At 34.6% G+C, this 13,628-nt stretch overlaps 1 protein-coding gene across 2 annotated transcripts; it reads left to right on the forward strand.

Moving 5' to 3' along the window:
* The first annotated feature begins 5,045 nt into the window (after positions 1–5,045).
* RpS3Ae (ribosomal protein S3Ae) lies at positions 5,046–12,953 on the forward strand. 2 transcript variants are annotated; one of them, XM_062675123.1, is made up of 8 exons: positions 5,046–5,151; positions 7,410–7,643; positions 7,934–8,030; positions 9,200–9,285; positions 9,944–10,039; positions 10,978–11,125; positions 12,279–12,440; positions 12,792–12,953. In XM_062675123.1, exons 2-8 carry the CDS (start codon positions 7,582–7,584, stop codon positions 12,930–12,932), a joined length of 792 nt encoding a protein of 263 aa, XP_062531107.1. In that variant the 5' UTR covers positions 5,046–5,151; positions 7,410–7,581; the 3' UTR covers positions 12,933–12,953.
* The last annotated feature ends 675 nt before the right edge of the window (positions 12,954–13,628 follow it).

Below are 13,628 nucleotides of genomic sequence, written 5' to 3' on the forward strand. Positions count from 1 at the left end.
TAGGTACCGCGCGGCGCGGAGGCGTGGCGCGGCGAGTCCACCCGAAAGAGTCTCGAACCGACACGAGTCCACGTAAAGAGATAAGGCGACATATGGCACGAATACGAGGGAGTGAGATGGAGCGAGTGCATGAAACTGCGTGTGGAGCTCTTTCATATTACATTTTTATTAATATTGAAGTTATGCTCTACGACCTACGTGTTACAGTCGATAGTTGAATAAATTAAAATGTTTTGCTATGGATTTTGACCTTGACCATGGATTATTCCTACGAGCACTTAACCTTAAGTGTTTGTAGACCATTTCTTAGAAAATCATAATTCAAAATTAGAGAATTTTAAAACATTCACCACTTTCGCTATTCGGTAAGGCTACAACGAGCACAAATTACGTTGTATATCAGAATAACGTGGTATTTTAATTAACAACTGATAGGTTATAGTTTCCGGTGCATCATACAATACATTGAAAAATAATGAAAGTAGTAGAGTAGTTGAAATTATGACAAAGTAATTACAGTACATTAATAAATTATGCAACCAGCTGTAACAATGAACCTAAAACTAAAAACCGTACAAAATAATAATTACAATAATAATTGCCATAAGCGGCAATCTATTTTTATATAGTGCTTTTAAAAAATTGTATTTTTAATACCTTTTTGAAAAATATTGTGTAATTAATAATAACTTAATACGTGATTCGCTACACTACAAACAGCTACTAGACTTAACATGTCCGCGGAACTAAACAGCTTCAAACAGCTACTAGACTTAATATGTCCGCGGAACTAAACAGCTACAAACTACAAACAGCTACTAGACTTAACATGTTCGTGGGACTAAACAGTTCCGCGAACATGTTTACTGGAACTAGTTCCGACACTCAAAAGAACGATGTCATGTTCAATCCAGTTCCGAACATGATTAGCGCACGTCTAATGGGTATGTAGGTACCGGTAAAATGGGGCGATTAGGGATTGAGAGGCGAATCGGGAAAAAACCGGGAAAATCTTTTGACGCTCATTAAAAGTTTTATATTCGTTGCAAAATCTTCCATTTTTTGTAGTTTAATAGTAGAATGTTGAAAGTTCACAAAACAACTCTGAATATGCATGATAATACCTGCTAACTTATGAAAAATCGCGTTTCAAATTAACTTCCTGTGGTGGTAATTATTTTAGTGCTAGAAACTTTGCTCTCTTTTATTTATTTGATAATAATAGAAGACGACTATGATTTATAAACGTTATTTAGTGTTTGAACCAGCATATATATCAAAGGTAAGTCTCCGTTGTTATTGGTTTTAATGTATTTGATTAAATAAAAATACATGTAAAAATCTGTTGTTTTTGGGGATATTGGGGACGTCTTAGGTACAAATAACAACGAAAAAGGGGTCAATTGGGATGAGAATACGTGAAATGGAAACGACCTAAGTATAAATAGGTACAGGTTTGTAGGGTTGTCTATACAGTTATAACAATATTTTTTAAATTTGTTGGTAAAAATCTAGTTTATTCGAAGCGAAATTGGGAATAAGTCTTTAGTTGAAATAGATAAGCAATTTAATATAAGTAAGTCGATTTTGCAGAGACATGTAACAAGATCAATGAAATCTCAAGGTGGACAAAAATGTCTAAGTAATACATAATAAAATATTTAATATTTGTTCAGAGTGGGGCTATTCATCTGATTTATCCATGGAATAACCGACACACCTAATCTCTTAACCCAGATAAAAATATCAGCACTGTCGATTGCACCTATAATTGAGGTGATGTCTGCCATGTACTTTTGTCAGTTTTTCAATTTTTTTTTTATTGATGATCACTTTGTTGGTGCAACTAAATAAATAAATAAATTAAAACTATATATAAAAATAAAAGTAGTGCCAACCCTAGCAAATTTCTCATTTCGTCCCAATTAACCGCAATTTTCGGGTAAATAGGGATTACACCTATTTTTGCATTTTTTGCTTAAACTGGAATGCTAGTTGCATAATTTTAAATTAGACAACAAAGATGCCCCCAAGACTCAATCATTTTGATCCTGATTTAGCATTATATACATCAACAACTACCTTAAAATTACTCATAAAGTTGGAATTTGTCCCTAATCGCCCCATTTTACGGTACTTTTTTATTTGCTGTCATTGTCAATTTCTGTTTTCAAATGACAGATTAGTAGGTACCGGTAAAATGGGGCGATTAGGGATTGACAGGCGAATCGGGAAAAAACCAGGAAAATCTTTCGACGCTCAATATAAGTTATAAATTCGTTGCAAAATCTTCCATTTTTTGTAGTTTAATAGTAGAATGTTGAAAGTTCACAAAACAACTCTGAATATGCATGATAATAGCTGCTAACTTATAAAAAATCGCGTTTCAAATTAACTTCCTGTGGTGGTAATTATTTTAGTGCTAGAAACTTTGCTCTCTTTTATTTATTTGATAATAATAGAAGACGACTATGATTTATACACGTTATTTAGTGTTTGAACCAGCATATATATTAAAGGTAAGTCTCAGTTGTTATTGGTTTTAATGTATTTGATTAAATAAAAATACATGTAAAAATCTGTTGTTTTTGGGGATATTGGGGACGGCTTAGGTACAAATAACAACGAAAAAGGGGTCAATTGGGATGAGAATACGTGGAATGGAAACGACCTAAGTTTAAATAGGTACAGGTTTGTAGGGTTGTCTATGTAGTTATAACAATATTTTTTAAATTTGTTGGTAAAAATCTGGTTTATTCGAAGCGAAATTGGGAATAAGTCTTTATTTGTAATAGATAAGCAATTTAATATAAGTAAGTCGATTTTGCAGAGACATGTAACAAGATCAATGAAATCTCAAGGTGGACAAAAATGTCTAAGTAATACATAATAAAATATTTAATATTTGTTCAGAGTGGGGTATTCATCTGATTAATCCATGGAATAACCGACACACCTAATCTCTTAACCCAGATAGAAATATCAGCACTGTCGATTGCACCTATAATTGAGGTGATGTCTGCCATGTACTTTTGTCAGTTTTTCAATTTTTTTTATTGATGATCACTTTGTTGGTGCAACTAAATAAATAAATAAATTAAAACTATATATAAAAATAAAAGTAGTGCCAGCCCTAGCAAATTTCTCATTTCGTCCCAATTAACCGCAATTTTCGGGTAAATAGGGATTACACCTATTTTTGCATTTTTTGCTTAAACTGGAATGCTAGTTGCATAATTTTAAATTAGACAACAAAGATGCCCCCAAGACTCAATCATTTTGATCCTGATATAGCATTATATACATCAACAACTACCTTAAAATTGCTCATAAAGTTGGAATTTGTCCCTAATCGCCCCATTTTACGGTACATTGTGTCATTTTATTAAGTTTAATAGGACTTTTTGCGGGAATGCGAGGAGTGAAGTCGTGTGATTTGTTTTATTTTGTCTATTTAGTGTTTCTTCGGGTTTAAATGGGTAATAATGGTGGTTTATTAACTGTTTAATATCTGTGAAAGTGCACGAATGTGGGAAAATGAAACAAAGCCGTTCGACGTAACTTCTCGGGATCCTCCAAAAAGTCCATTGAAAAAATCTCAATAAACGACCACCATTTTACTGAGATTATATTTCATCCCATATCATCTCATTTCATTTAATTTAATTTCATCCCAGTTGATTAATGTCTCAAATTCTTCATTTCACTCCATTTCATAATTTTTCATAAAAATACCCATATCATAGTTATCATCTCATCTCATTTCAATTCATTTCATGCCATGCTATGTTTCATATTAAATTAATCAGCTTCATTTCATTTCATAATATCATATTTCATAAAAAAAATCTATAAAAGACTAGGCTGTATGGTGTGATACCTTTGCCTTTCCATTTGGAAAAATAAAACTACTACTAGGTTTAATAACGGCTCCATACCACTGAAGTAGGAAACCTATCTATGCTCCATACACACGTACGAAACATAGCAAAAAAGTTATTGCGTGTACACTCGGAAGGTTCGCAATTATATTTCGTCGTCTGTCTTGACAAAGATGAACGCCGAAGTTGTTGCTACCTGTACGGGGCTACTACGCACAGTAGTGATTTATTATAACAATTTTTTTTTTTTTTAAATCATTAGCGTTCTTATGTACACGTGTATGAATACACTTCTTTGGCACTATTCAGTTATCCAACTGAATACAAAATATATTAAATATTCGCAAAATAAATCTTTATGTATTGGTATAAAATTTTGTTCATTAGGAAATTACTTAGTTGAAGATCGCCAAAAATATTGGAAAATAATATTTTCAATGAAATAAAGAAATGAGTAAGGTCGGTGCACGTAACATCGTCACGAGATAAAAATACTTTGATCTTTTTGATGTGAAACATCTATAGCCGCACGTAAAACCGATTTGTGGCGTGGCGACGAGTCGCCATGCGCAATCGACTGTGCGATTCTCTCCCACTCGATCCGGCGTTAAGCCATCTCTCTCGCTACACTGAGCTCGGATACCTATAGTGTATAGTGTATACAGTGTTGTTTACTACAGTACACATAACCTGTGTTTTACTTGAAAACAAATTATTTTTTCGTAATATTTTATTTTATCATTATGACATATTTACTTCCTATCACAATCTGTTCTTTTCTGCATATTACTTTTACAAAATAATGTCGATGTTTCACATCTGCCAGGCGTCCCGTGGCGGCTCACATTTTTTATTTCCCTAAATGCACTAAATGAAGAACAATTACAAAAAAAGAAAAATAAAGCTCTCACCTTCCACGGACTGCTTAGAAATAGCAAGCAAGTTGGTACGCACCTATTGTCGGGGAAGCACACAGAGAAAATAATAAGTCTTAAAATAGAGCGAAAACTTTTTGCTTTGTTTAAAGTTTAGTGGCTTTACGTACAAGTTGCGCGGGAGTGTGGAAAGGTCTTAAAGGATTCGCCTCCATGTTTTTGCACTCAAATTGGAGAGGAGGGAATAATTAATTGAAAGGTAGGTACCTAACAATTAGCATGACAGTATGATTATTATTTCACGCACGTTTATGAAAGACCGTTTAACGTAGAATGTGTGTTTTATCCGACTGTTAAAAATAAACATCTTCGAGTGCATCCATCTATGTAAATGGGTCTATTTCTTGTGCACGCTCTATGATTACGCCTTTTGACGGATTTTAAAATATTGTGAGATATCATGTGATTCGTCTCAGCTGTGCGAGTGACGTGGCTAAATTATTTATTTTATGTTCGCGAAAAAAAAAGATGAAGAATAAGTTACATAACGCACATTTGGTTGGAGGACCTAGCCCGAAAAAGTGTAACAATGAAGAACCGACATCTTTTTGCAATGATTTTTGAGGCTTTTTCCAATTACCTTCCCTATTAGCTGAATTTTTTTTTATCGATTCAGCTTGTTGTCAATTTGGAGAATATTTTATTTATATTTACTAACTAATAAAATAGAGATATATTTTTTCTTTTTCTTCTAGAGAGAGGTAATGCAAAGGAATTTGGTTTCATTATATGAGCGTTTTTTCATTTATTGCTTAGATGGGTGGACGAGCTCACAGCCTACCTGGTGTTAAGCGGTTACTGGAGCCCATAGACATCTATGACGTAAATGCGCCACCCACCTTGAGATATACGTTCTAAAGTTTCAGTATAGTTACGACGGCTGCCCCACCCATCAAACTGAAACGCATTACTGCTTCACGGCAGAATTAGGCAAGGTGGTGGTACCTACTCGTGCGGACTCACAAAAGATCCTATCACCAGTAAAAAAGCTTAAGACACCTCTTTTGTCTTATTTATTACAACCATTCTACCTATTTCTGCCGTGAAGCAGTAATGCATTTCGATTAGACAGCTGTTGTACTATATGACTGAGTCAGAGCTCATGTCTCAAAACGGGCGGCGGCGTTTACGTTGTTGTAGACTATGGGCTTCGGTAATCACTTAACACCAGGTGGGTACTGAGTTCGTCCACTCATCTAAGCAATAAGAAATATAATATGTAATGAATTAACTGAAAATGTGAAAGAAACTTAGAAATGAAACATGAATTGTTCCCGCCTGGCATATCTGTATTCTTAGTGCGAGTTTTTTAACGTTCTCGATAGCGTAAAAGTTAACTCTAATTTGTTTTCAGTAGGAACAGCGCCCCTAGCGGTAAACGTAGGCAAACGTTCCAACTGCATACGAATGAGTTCACTTTGACGCTATCGAGAACGTTAAATAACTCGCACTAAGCACACTTTAATAGCACAGCTGCCTTTGTACTTTTTAATTAGTATTTTTTAATGAACTTTGGTTTTTATTTTATGGAATAATTTATGTTCCCGTGCACGGAAATAAGACCTAATCATTTTCTTGGTAAAATCTAAGAAAAGCCTAATCAAATGAGTTAATGTAGATCTTATTCGAGTACTAGGTATATGACATAAACAATTTTATTTCCTAAGATAGCTGAGCTCTCCTTAGCTAATTACATGAAAATTATATCATATTATATCGGCATCAATACGTTTAAAAAACTTTGGTTTTGGTTTGGTTTAATTTATTATAATTAATTTAATTATTATAAATAAAATCATTAAGTAATTTCTTACCTTCTAAAATAATTAAAAGAAAAAGACGGTAAAAATTATTTACTCCAGCTAACTGTCAGTGTCCTTCTTTCCAACTGGAAAGGCAAAGGTATCATGCCATACGGCCTAATATTAAAGGTTAAGGAACGAAATGAGATGGGATGGAATGAAATATAGTCAGTAAAATGGTGGTTATTTACGTGGTTATTTATTATGACACTTTCAGTGGATTTTTCTCAAAATCCACAGAAGCTACGTCAAGCGTAGCGACAGCTTAGTTTTTTGTAGTAAAATGACGAAGTCATCTTGGTTTTACAAAAACTCTAATACAATTCAGACCTGTATGTATTTCAAGGTAAATAAAAGGACCCCATCATCGACTTCCATGTTTGGTCGCAGTCAGGCGTGGGTAATCGGTAATTTTGCAAAATGATTATTTATTAAGTTTATATAAGTTTATTGGTTAGTCCTAAAGTGAGTTATTTTTGAATAACGTGTTTTTATATTCAACAAGTATATTTTAATGAAGTTTAAATTAAAGTAAATGATTTGGATTTCAATGTAGGCTTAAAATCTAGGAATAATCAATGATATATAGAATTAGTGACCTTACTGTTTCTAGTATAGCGGTATGTCACGCGGCTATGTAGGGTCAGAAAGATCATATACTATTTCCACTATTTTACTTAATTTTTTTTTTTAATTTTGGATTAAAACCCATTATTTCCATAATTTTTATGGTGATTTATTTGGATTCAGAATAAAAATATATTTATAAATATTTATTTTAAAACCCTTAGCAAGTATTTTAGTACACATTTTAAACCGAAAGTAACGAACGGGCTATTCAGGACTAATTTGAATATCGATTCTTAAATATAAAAGTCGATTGCATCGGTAGTCTGTGGCTAGCGTAGCTGCACAGCACTGACAGCAGTGACAGCACAGCCTTTCTTAAGTTTGTGTTTGAACATGGCGGTCGGGAAAAATAAAGGCCTGTCGAAGGGCGGTAAAAAAGGTGTTAAGAAGAAGATGTAAGTATGTAATAAACTGCCTGTTTTGTTATTTATTAAACGACTCATCATAATAATATATTTTAACGCATTTGATTACCGTGATTACATTAATAATTATGGATAAAAGTCGACGGTCTCGTGTATTGTTTCTCGTAAATTTTACAAAATCAAATTAAAGTTGTGTTAAACCCACTGTGAATTGCTTGCGAATAACTTCGAAATTAGTACAATGTGGCTTAAAGAAATCAGTTTCTGTGAAATTTTTCGGAATTGAGGTTATGATAGTAACTCCAGCGTTTGCATTTCAGTGTCGACCCATTCACTCGCAAAGATTGGTACGATGTCAAGGCTCCGTCTATGTTCAGCAAGAGGCAAGTCGGCACCACGCTTGTCAACCGTACCCAGGTAACCTATTCCATATAAACCCTTTGAGGTCCTGAGTTCACACGTATTGGATATGTAATCGTACATTGAGTCTTTGGACCGCAAAGGTTTAATGGACACGTTACTTTATTTCTAAAAATATTAAATAAACAGTCATGATTGTCTTGCTCCTAATACATAAAAAACATGAGCAGAGGTAGAGTAGTTACAAACATGCTATTAACAAAATATCCACGCAAACAAAATATAGAATTGCTAACGCTTCATTGAAAATATAAGTTAATGTAACTTATAATGCATGTATCTATTTAAAATAATGATACGCATGTGCTTAATTTTGTAGTCAAAACTCTTAGTCCTATACGAATAACACGAATTCTATACTGTATTCCATCCAATGGTTTTTTTTTATTGCTTAGATGGGTGGACGAGCTCGCAGCCCACCTGATGTTAAGTGGTTACTGGATATCTACAACGTAAATGCGCCACCCACCTTGAGATATAATTTCTAAAATCTCAGTGTAGTTACAAAGGCTGCCCCACCCTTCAAACCGAAACGCATTAGTGCTTCACGGCAGAAACGGGCAGGGCGGTGGTACCTATCCGTGCGGACTCACAATAGGTCCTACCACCAGTCAAAAGGCATGAGCTCGGATGATATAGCTATGCCATTACCTAGCCCTCATTATCTCAAGGAAGGTGGCAGAGTCAGAGCATAGTATTTTATTCCGTGTTTGCAGGTCGAATATAGCATTAAAACTACTTTTATAGCTAAAAACTCCCAAACAAAAACACTGACGTTTCGATTACTTTAATTTTTGAATCTTGAGATATTTGATACCATCTTGGAAATTATGAAAATATGCTTGAGGTTAAACTATATAAAAAGTATATACTAAAGTATAGTATATACTATATACTAAATAATAAAAAGTGAAATAAGAAATAATGTATTTGTTGTAAAAGTAAAAGCACACTGGTACAAGCTGCCTGAAATATAAAAGAAATTTTAATTATCATTTTGTGTTCTCAGTAAAATTGTTCTAAATGATGATCCACCTAGCTCGCAATGAAACAGATGTGATGAAAACTCCTGTTCCCTTTTGATTTACCAACTGAACCATTTATATCGCAGAAATAAATCAATGTCACCCAAACTAGAATGTAAACCGTGTGTAATTTGTTTTAAGGGAACGAAAATTGCTTCGGAAGGATTGAAGGGAAGAGTTTTCGAAGTTTCCCTGGCTGATCTACAAGCTGACACTGACGCGGAAAGGTAAATTATTTTATGAAAATTTCAAATTTGATTTCCTTACAGCAGATAATAAACTTGATTTAACTAAGAAGGATTTTGCCAAACATAAATTGGTTTACTATGGTAATAATCTTTGTTGTTGATTACTGCAGTCCAGCTATATGAAGGTAGCCACATGGTCTTTGTATCGTTTCAAACTGCAAATATTAATGCTACTGACAATATAATTGGCTTTAATATTTGTCTGTATTGGGGCTTATATTTGTTGTAGCAACATTTTGTACTTGGAATTTAGGATTTATAGGACTTTGCCAGTTGCTGAGTCCTTTGTGTTTAATTTTGGGTTTCTAAACTAGTGAGAATTAGGTGACTATCTGGATCAATATAGAGGGGTGAAAGGTTGGTTTAAGTGACATTTTTTTTTAATTAAAGGTGCGTTTTATTTGATATTAGCATCAACAGTTTAGTATTTTTAAATGAACTTCAATTAGGCTTACTCCATTCAAATAGGTGATATATTTTTATATTTTCCAAATTTTAAACATTAAATGGCTCTTCTGGTAAAGTTGCAAAAATGTTGCTTAAACCAACCTTTCACCTCTCGAAATGTTTATAGGCTCATCTTGAAGCACAAAATTGTACCATGATGAATTTTAGTAAAGTCTCCCTCTTCCAACAGGTCTTTCCGCAAATTCAGATTAATCGCCGAATATGTGCAAGGACGTAATGTGCTCTGCAACTTCCACGGCATGGACCTCACAACCGATAAGCTCAGGTAATTTTAATGTGTAGATCTAGATTCTAACCTATATTCCTACTATTACCCTATATGTTAGCATGTGCATACACATCAGGTAATTTATTTAAGTATTCTGAAGTTTATGCATCAGTTGGTTTTTTAACGAAAGTGGTGTAGATGCAGAAATATGTCTAGAATTGACTTTATCAAGTATTGCACACTCAATTGAGTTTTCACAACCTAAATTTGGTTTTGTGCGAGGGTCTCTGGGGAGGCAGGGCGGGAGCGATGTTCACTCCCCGTGAAATGACTGGTCTAATGCTGGGCCGACAGGTACATCTCTCCTAAACCTCCCCTTCAATTAATTATTAGATTGGTAGAAAGCACAGAAGTGGTAGATTACATTGCAGTCCAGCTATATGAAGGTAGCCTTGATGGTCTTTGTATCGTTTCAAACTGCAAATATCAATGCTTCTGACATCACAATGGTTTTGGTAACACTATTTATCAGGGCTTTGTATTGTGGTTGCAACATGCTTCAGTTAAAATTTCATTACCACCAAACATTAATTACATAAACATTAATTAACTTAATTTTTACTGGTGGTAGGACCTCTTGTGAGTCCGTATAGGTAAGTACCACCGCCCTGCCTATTTCTGCCGTGAATCAGTAATAAGTTTCGGTTTGAAGGGTGGGACAGCCATTGTAACCCGACTTCAGAACTTATATCTCAAAATGGGTGGCAGCATTTACGTTGGAGATGTCTATGGGCTCCAGTAACCACTTAACACTAGGTGGGCTGTGAGCTCGTTCATCCATCTGAGCAATAAAAAAAAACTTTACTAATCTTGTTTATATGTTTATAAACAAGGTTTTAATTTACCATCAGAGTTGATAACTTACAAATTGTACTAAAGTAGGGACTTAATAATTAAAAAAAAAACAATGCTCTAATCAGTAATATCTTCTTTAGGTGGATGGTTAAAAAATGGCAGACTCTCATCGAAGCCAACATTGATGTGAAGACAACCGATGGATACGTTCTACGTGTCTTCTGCATTGGTTTCACCAATAAGGACTCCTTGAGCCAACGCAAGACGTGCTACGCCCAGCACACTCAGGTATTTATAATTTCTAAATAATATATTTCTAACCATACTGGGCCTCTGAAGATGAATTTTTATCATAAATGAAATTCTGGATAAAATTGAAGAATGATGCAATTTTATTTATGAAAATATTAAATACTAGCGACCCGCCCTCGCTTCGCTTCGGAAACATTAAAACACAAATGAAAACAAAAAAATAAATAAAAAAAAAAATAAAAAAATTAGCCTATGTTCATCAGGGACAGTGTCGGCTTCTAATGGAAAAAGAATTTTTCAAATCGGTCTAGTAGTTTCGGAGCCTATTCGAAACAAACAAACAAACAAATCTTTCCTCTTTATAATATTAGTATAGATGCTTTCTTTACAATGTTCTAATTATAAATAAAAACACTATAAATTTTCCAGAAAAACGCCAAAAAAGCATTCTAAGGTCCCCCAGGTTATATTAAGCATCCTAAATGTGGTCTTCATTCACATAAAGAACCTTCTTAATGAACTTCTTGTTCAAACCTGTTCATGAAAATTGGTAATTTAGTTAAAATGACGATGATGATGACAATTCAAAAAAAATTATTGGTAAAGAAAGGCCTAAACATAATGAAATTGCTTGTATGAAGTTGAGGAAGTATTAAAAGGGTGTAGAAGTATATATTATCGCAGTTATAAATTTGGTAAAGAGTGGAGAATAGCGCGATGGGCCCATCGCGACATTGTCTCCTTGCTTTATTTTAATCACTACGTATATTAATAACATCGACATGGACACGGCTTTTGTCTATCTTACATTGGCTTTCTGTGGTGGTGCAACAAACCAAAATACGACGATTAAACTTTTCACTGGAGTTCGTGGTGGCTTGCATAGTTGTTGGTACTTACTGGATCCCTACTTGTGAGACGAGCTAGAAGTTTTATTACATTGGAATAAATTGCTTTCACCAAAAGAAAATGCCTGATTGATTGGAGACATAAGAATAGTTATTGTCTTTACTGTCACAATCTAGTAAAACTAATTGAACCCTTCCTTTAACCATAGTCAATGACAATATGAAAGGAACATTCAATAGATATTTTCTAACAAAATAGTAATTTTTATTGCCTATATAGTATAACTCATAGGTTTTACAACAAATAGAATTTTCAAAATGAATCTTTTGTCATTTTATAGGTCAGAGCAATCAGAAAGAAAATGTGTGAAATCATTACACGCGACGTCACTAACTCTGAACTCAGGGAGGTGGTGAACAAGTTGATTCCTGACTCCATTGCCAAGGACATCGAGAAGGCCTGCCATGGCATCTACCCTCTGCGCGATGTTTGCATCCGAAAGGTATGAGATAGGCATTTATAGATAAACGGATACTGAATATTTTAATGCCAAATTGCTGGTATAAGGTAATAAAAGTAATGCCCTGGTTATATGAAAATTTTTCATAATTCTGTTGGTATAATAATAAATATATATACTATTTGTGTATATAGATGATATTTATAAAATATCCAAGATTTGTTCACACAAAACCTGCCTCTACTGCAAATGATGATACACCTAGCTCGCAATGACAACTTACATGATGATAATTCATGTTCCCTTTTTATATATTTTTCTGAGAACTATAAAAAAATATAGTGTTGGTCCTCTTAAATTGATTTCAATATTAAAGCATTGGATTTGTTGTAGGTGAAAGTGTTGAAGAGGCCCCGTTTCGAGATCTCGAAGTTGATGGAACTTCACGGCGAAGGCGGTGGAGGCAAGGGGGAAGCCGGAGACAAGTCTGAACGGCCGGAGGGCTACGAGCCTCCCGTTCAAGAGAGTGTTTAATTAAATAATGAAAACAATGGAGTTTGCGTTTTATTTGGTTACAAAAACAAACCTAGAGCTAGATTAATGTCTGTTTTTGGGTGATCTATCTAAAATCTAGATTGTAGTCTGTTTAAGAACAACATTTATTTAATAGGCAGAGATAGAGAAGTCGTCCTAAAAGATAGACGCTCGGTGCATAAGTATGCATAAGTATCTAGCGATGCACTGGTGTTCGAAACCCACAGGAGGGTACAAATTTTTCTAATGAAATACGTAGGTACCTACTTAACAAGTGTTCACGATTGACTTCCACGGTGAAGGCATAACGTCGTGTAATGTCAAACTCTCAAAATTATAATTTACACAATTACTGGTGGTATGACCTCTTGCGAGTCCGCGCGGGGGAGGTATCACCGCCCCGCCCATTTCTGCCGTAAAGCAGTACCTAATGCGTTTCGGTTTGAAGGGTGGAGCAGCCGTGGTAATTGGACCTTAGAACTTTTATCTCACGGTGGGTGGCGGCGGCATTTGCGTTGTAGATGTCTATGGGCTCCAGTGACCACTTAACACCAGGTTGGCCGTGTGCTCGTCCAGCCATGTAAGCAACAAAAAAAAATTAAGCAGTTTTTATTATTTTGTAATGTTTGTATTTGATATTTGGCTGTCTTTTGTCTTAGAGTTTTCCAATACCGATAACATCAGTAAATTCGTTAC

The sequence above is a fragment of the Bombyx mori genome, chromosome 23, assembly GCF_030269925.1.
Source record: "Bombyx mori chromosome 23, ASM3026992v2".
Classification (NCBI taxonomy): domain Eukaryota; kingdom Metazoa; phylum Arthropoda; class Insecta; order Lepidoptera; family Bombycidae; genus Bombyx; species Bombyx mori.

What these genes read in the sequence shown, in the direction of transcription:
- RpS3Ae (XM_062675123.1), top strand. Translation starts at nt 7,582, where the DNA reads ATGGCGGTCGGGAAAAATAAAGGCCTGTCGAAGGGCGGTAAAAAAGGT. An exon ending in CGCTTGTCAACCGTACCCAG is followed by an intron (nt 8,031 to 9,199) that starts GTAACCTATTCC and finishes ATTTGTTTTAAG; the next exon opens with GGAACGAAAATTGCTTCGGA. An exon ending in CTCACAACCGATAAGCTCAG is followed by an intron (nt 10,040 to 10,977) that starts GTAATTTTAATG and finishes TATCTTCTTTAG; the next exon opens with GTGGATGGTTAAAAAATGGC.